The sequence below is a fragment of the Podarcis erhardii genome (genome assembly GCF_964252035.2).
Source record: "Podarcis erhardii genome assembly, chromosome: 17".
NCBI classification, from domain to species: Eukaryota; Metazoa; Chordata; class Lepidosauria; order Squamata; family Lacertidae; genus Podarcis; species Podarcis erhardii.
In genome coordinates, this window is record NC_138515.1 from 5,722,782 (window position 1) to 5,729,446 (window position 6,665).

At 45.6% G+C, this 6,665-nt stretch overlaps 1 protein-coding gene across 1 annotated transcript; it reads left to right on the forward strand.

The window, feature by feature from the left end:
* Positions 1–684: 684 nt before the first annotated feature.
* LOC309332769 (olfactory receptor 1f45-like) lies at positions 685–1,665 on the forward strand (the record flags this gene model as incomplete). The annotated part of the gene is made up of 1 exon (XM_081845943.1): positions 685–1,665. One exon carries the CDS (start codon positions 685–687, stop codon positions 1,663–1,665), a length of 981 nt encoding a protein of 326 aa, XP_081702069.1.
* Between the last annotated feature and the right edge of the window lie 5,000 nt (positions 1,666–6,665).

Consider the following 6,665-nt stretch of genomic DNA (forward strand, 5'->3'; position numbering starts at 1 on the left):
TTACATGTATGGCATGAATGTAGCCCACATCTCCTTAAGAACCAGGATGGAAGAAAATAAACAAGGGCAAATAAACAAGGGCATAGCGCCATCTGCCAGTGCCTGGAGCGGGTGCACCCATGCCAGGGGGCATTCACCCAGCCCTTGCTGCCGATGCCACTGGGCAGGCACAGGGCACAGCGGGTGCTCTTCACCCTCTGTGCCCCCCAGCCTTCACTGCTGCCAGGCAGGCATTTGTACGCTGGGCTGGGGGCAGGGCACAGAGGGCAAAGAGCATCTTCTGTGCTCCTCAGCACCCGTTGCTGATGGGGGGGCGCTCATGTGCTGGGGGGGCGCCTGGTTCGTGCTCCTCCCAATGTGCGCCTGGGGCAATGGCCCTCCTGGCACACACACACCCCCCACACACCATGGGACATAAATGTACTGAATAAATACAACCCTATCTCAGTAAAGGCTCACACATTTTGCCGCACAGACATGTGATGTAGGTTGTAGTCTTGATTCAAATGTTTCTGTGTGTGTCTTTTGTGAGCTCAGCTGCCACATTCTCCAAAGGGAAATCTGTGACCTGCTGCAGGTAAGCAAGACCCAACTGAACCCTTCTCGTTGTGTGGCTAAGTTGCAAGGTTGCGCAGCAGCAGTTAAACTGTATCTTGGTCTCTCATTCCCTTTTACAGATGTAAAATGGCCAGAAAGAACCAAACAAGCATCTCTGAAATGGTCCTTTTGGGTATCTCTGCTCTAGCAGAACATCAGAGTCTCCTCTTCGTTCTTTTTCTCTTCATCTACCTGTTAACCCTACTAGGGAACCTTTTGATAATCCTGCTGATCCGCTTTGATGACCACCTCCGTTGCACCCCAATGTACTTCTTCCTCAGCTACCTCTCGCTGGCAGATGCCATGTTTGCTTCCACCACTGTTCCTAAGATATTGATGAGTTTGATGTCCGAAACCAAAACCATCTCCTTCAATGGCTGCTTGATCCAGATGTATTTCTTCTTGACATTTGGCAACACTGATAATTTCCTTTTGGCCTGCATGGCTTATGACCGCTATGTGGCCATCTGCCGCCCTTTACATTACACCACCCTGATGAGCCACAAGTGCTGCCTCATTTTGGCATCTGGGTCCTGGGTCGTTTCCGCTCTCCACTCCTTGCTCTACACGCTTCTGGTATCCCGCCTGTCTTTCTGTGCCGCTAGGGAGATCCCCTACCTCTTCTGTGACGTCTATCCTCTTTTGGAACTCTCCTGCTCTGACACAGGGCTCATAAAAATTCTGGTGCAGACAGAGGGAGTTGTGGATATCCTAGGGCCTTTTGTTCTCATCTTCATCTCCTACATCCACATCTTCTGTGCTATCATGAGAGTCCCAACTACCGCTAGGAAGCGCAAAGCCTTTTCCACCTGTGGCTCCCACTTGGCTGCAGTGGTCTTGTTCTACGGCACCATCAGCTCCCTCTACTTCCAGCCTGCCTCTGCTTACGCAGCCCAGAAAGGCACCGTCATCTCTCTCTTGTATGCAGTGGTCACACCCATGCTGAACCCCTTCATCTACAGCCTGAGGAACCAGGACATAAAGGCAGCTGCATGGAGGCTTCTCGGCAGGATCAGAGATTTTATGAGGAAGCAAGCACCTGGAAAAGGCACAGTGTCTTTTTCATAAATGCATTGAGTGTGTTGCTTATGGTGGTGATGTTGATGTTGATATATTAAAAAATACTGTCCATAAAAAGAATAATCAAGGTGGCTAGAAAAATCAATAAAATACGCCAAACAATTTAAAGATTAATGTTGCACACCAACTACAGCTGCTAAACAAACCTAAACAAAGTAGCAATCTTAGAAATAGTTAGAGTTGCTACCACACTTGGTACAGTGGTACCTCAGGTTAAGTACTTAATTCGTTCCGGAGGTCCGTTCTTAACCTGAAATTGTTCTTAACCTGAAGCATTTTAGCTAATGGGGCCTCCTGCTGCTGCCTCGCCACCAGAGCAAGATTTCTGTTCTCATCCTGAAGCAAAGTTCTTAACCCGAGGTACTATTTCTGGGTTAGCGGAGTCTGTAACCTGAAGCATATGTAACCTGAAGCGTATGTAATCCGAGGTACCACTGTATTGACTTTTCCACACTTGGGAAAGACACATTTTGCTCACCTACCTTTGACAAGGAACCTCCTTGATATCAGGTATTCCTTCCCTGTTTAGCCTTCATCCCCACTCAGAAAATCCAACTTTTTGTAGGACAGTGGAGTAGCTTTGAAATTACTCCAAGGGAAGATGACTCATCATCACACAGCAGAGTGGTGTTTGCCAGTTATGGATGATGTAGCAATTTCCTTCTCTGTAAGTCCACCTCTCCTCTCTATGATGGAGCTCAGTATGGGACAGCTGCATATTTCTGCATGGCAGGGAGCTGCACTAGGGTTGTCCAATTTCCAAGAGACTGTAATCTACCCCCACTATAAATAAACTGGCAGTGATCTACCCATTGAATTGACCGAAGTTGTTGAGCTTTTTTGGGGGGAGGGTCAGCCGAAGTTGTTGAGCCTTTTTTTGTGTTGGGGGGGGCATCAGGGTCCCGCAATCGACCAGGTCCATCCTGCGATTGATAGGTAGATCATAATCAACCTGTTGGACACCCCTGCACTCAGGGTCACTTCCAACTCTACAATTCTAAAAAGCAACATAACAGTTATATATTATGTGTGACTAACTCCAGTTAATATCCTAGCAGCCACATTTTGAACCAATTGAAATCTCTAAACACCCTTAAATGCACTTGACTTTCGTTGTATTATTGTAGTCTAATTTGCATATCATAAATACATGTGCTGTGAGTTGGGGGCAGGGTGCATGCCTGAGACTCTCTTAATTCCTGGATCCAGCAAGGTTTCAGTTGCTGAAATAGCCAGGCCAGCTTCCTGATGAGGTAATGGTTCCCCAAGTATGGGTCATTAATGTAACAAAGGAAGTGGCTCTGTGTCAGAAGACAAATGGGTGGGCCCTCTCCCTCAACTGGCTGTTGGTTATAAAGACAAAAGCCAGAGGGGTGTGTGTGTGTGTGTGTGTGTGTGTGTGAACTGGAAGCTAGAAGCAGGCTGCAGGCTGAAGCTTGTGAGGGAGAGACATGCTTGATTTCTGCTGGAATCCAAGGCTGTGACTATGGGAGAAGCATGTGTAAATAAACCATATATCACAAAGACACCACAGTCTCATCTGTCCCTCATTCCGAGGAAAGTGAACCCTGAGTAAGTGTCTAGAACTCCTGGAATCTTGCACCAGTGGGAGATTGGGTTGGCGTGCAACACATGGATGACTGTGGCCAAGTCTGACTTCTCCAGGAAAAGGACAGAACAGCTACACCAACCAAAAGTGTTTAAGAAGCCATCCCAAACACCTGGGCAATCTCAGGCAGTGCTGGAGTACCCATAAGCAACAAAGCAAAGTGCAACCCCATCATACACATTCTCCAGGACTCGTGACTCCCCAGTAAATAGTATCTCTGTCCTGCTGGATTAATTTTCCACTTGTTCAGGCTACTCCTTCAGTGTACCTTGATAGTAGTTCAGAAATGTCATAATCTCCACCATCTGCCTAGTATGTACTTAAGCGGTCCTATGTCCTCCTTTAAAGTCCTCTGTTGGAAGGCATTCTCTATGTGAAAGGCTGTCTGGCTCCAAGTCCATTTTAAAGATAAGTAACCACTGTGCCACTTGGGCTTGCTGATCGAAAGGTCGGCAGTTCGAATCACCACGACGGGGTGAGCCCCCGTTGTTCAGTCCCAGCTCCTGCCAACCTAGCAGTTCAAAAGCACACAGTGTAAATAAATTATGGTTACCAGATGTCCCCGTTTCCCGGGGACAGTCCCCCGATTTACAAATCTGTCCCTGGACAAAATCCGTCCCCAGAATGTCCCCGGATTTCATTTAATGTCCCCAGATTTATATTTTAAGTGTTGTAGATTTATTAGTAGGGAATGAATGTTATGTGATTGGTTCAGCAGCACAAGACACATCATATGGGGACTTCTGGCAAGGCAAAATGGCAGGCGCCATGGCAGCGAACAGCTCCTGAAGCCAGCCAGAGCCAACTGCGCTACCAGGCTGGCTCCGGGCTGCTGAGACTGCTGCTGCCAGTGCCACTGCCAAGGAGGAACCAGGGATGCCCGGTGCATCAATTGGGGAACCCGCTGATCCCCCCCCCCCTTGACCCAAATCGAGCTGGGAGTGAGAGCACCCAGCCTATTGCCCAGCAGTGCTCTGGGGCCAGGAAAACCCCAGAGCCAATGCAGGGAGAAGGAAGAGATCAAAAGAGGAAGGAGAAAAAGAGGGGAGCCCTGACCTTGCTGCGCCACTGCCGCCATTGAGGAGAAGAGGTAGAAGAGCACCGGGAGGGCAAGGACACGTGGCCGAGCCCAGGCCTGACCTGAGCCTACTCCATGGTGGCTAGCACTCCAAAAGAGCAGGCCGGGGCCCAGAGGAAGGCCAGAAGAGACCACAGAAGAGAAGATATTACTTCTTATTTTTAAAAAAACACCTTTTTTAATAACTTTTTTCTCTTTTTTTTTAAATAAAAGAAGTATCCACAGATTCTTTGAAAAAAATCAGGTAACCTTAAAGTAGATAAATAGGTACCACTCTGGCAGGAAGGGAAATGGCATTTCTGTGCACTGCTCTAGTTTCGCCAGAAGCGGCTTAGTCATGCTGGACACATGACCTGGAAAAACTGTCTGCAGAAGTGGACAAACACCGGCTCCCTTGGCCTGTAAACCAAGATGAGCACCGCAACCCAAGAGTCATTCATGAGTGGATTTAATTGTCAGGGGTCCCTTTACCTTTACTTTTTAACCCCAAAGGGGAGAGCAAGTAGATGGCCCTTGAAGCTGCCTACCCATGACTAGCACCTAGACAGTAGATCAGGCAGGCACACCCAGGTCAGAGATTTGTCGTCTTTCTGTTTAAACAATAGTAACTATATCCAAGTTTACACCTATACATATAAATTAACACGTACAAATGTTATGCAAATCAGCATCCTCTTTTTTGGAGAGCTGGGCTTCATGGACTGATGAAGTCTCAGCCTAAACCTCAGGATGATGTCTCCTAGTGGCTTCATGTAGACCAGAGATGAGGAACCTCAGACTGGGCTCATCAGGGGTCCCAATTCAGCCCGTGAGGCCACCTCACCCCAATCACACCCACAAAGGCCTGGTTGCAAAGGAGCACTTTAAGAGCACTCCTGGGGGTTTCTTAGCAAGTGGGAATTGCATTTGGTGCCTTTTGCTCAGAGCATCCAAGGGAAGCCAATACTTGCTGAAAGCAAGAAGCAGGAAGTGAATCATTTGATATAAGCTAGTATGCAAAGGCAAATGCTTCGCCTGCCATCATGATGATATCAAGTGATATTTCTGCACCTGGTTGCATTTTATTGAAAAATGAATGTCTGCAGCATTTTAGTGCAATGGTATCCCATATATACATTTTAATATGGAAAATTTGCCTAATAAACACATTTGCAAAGCAACATTCCGTAATATAACACACTTTTAATCTTTTAATAGGAGGTGCTGCTGGCCTCTTCCCACCCCCAGGGAGGAAATGGTGGGAGCTGCCCTCTGGAGTCTCCGGGGATCTGCACCCTCTGGTGTGATTCAGAGAAGGCCCCACTCCCACTGCAGTGGCCTTTGATTCCCAGTTCATCCACTGGGTAAGGTTGATTTGATTCCCACCCTTATTCCAAATGTAGCTCTTCACTTCTCCCTTGTCCCCCATATATATATATATATATATATATATATATATATATATATATATATATATAATATTTTATTAAATTTTTCAGAAAAAAAGAAAGCTTACAATAAAACAATAGACATCAAAACACCAACAAACACCAACATTCAAGCAACAAAAACAAACAAACAAAACACAGCCAAAAAACAGGAAAAAGAAAATATTACAAACCTAAAAAAGCTTTTAAAAAAATTAACATAAAAAAGAAAAAAAGAGCTCTTTTCAAATTCATATCCTTCATAACCTTATTTTCCTGACCTCCACCCGCCCTCCTTTCTTGTATTCCACATTTAGAATTAATTTAGCAAGTTCATTCTTATTAGTTTTATCCTTTAAAAATTCCTTCACATATTATATTGTTCAGATTTTCGTCCAATATCTATGCCTTCTTTCATACTTTTATTTATCTTATTCACTAGAACCCCTTCGTTTCATTTCAATGTCCTCAACATTCAAAAATTTTACAATGTTTTTGTAGATAATTTTTAAACTTCTTCCAATCTTCTTCCACCTGCTCTTCTCCTTGGTCTCGTATTCTGCCAGTCATTTCTGCCATTTCCATATAGTCCATTACTTGCATCTGCCATTCTTCCAAGGTGGGTAGATCTTGTGTCTTCCAATGCTTTGCGATGAGAATTCTTGCTGCTGCTGTAGCGTACAAAAAGAAAGTTCTATCCTTCTTTGGCACCAATTGGCCGACCATGCCCAGGAGAAAGGCCTCTGGTTTCTTCAAGAAGGTATATTTAAATACCTTTTTCATTTCATTATAAATCATCTCCCAGAAAGCCTTAATCCTTGGGCACGTCCACCAAAGGTGAAAGAATGTACCTTCAGTTTCTTTACATTTCCAACATTTGTTATCAGGCAAATGG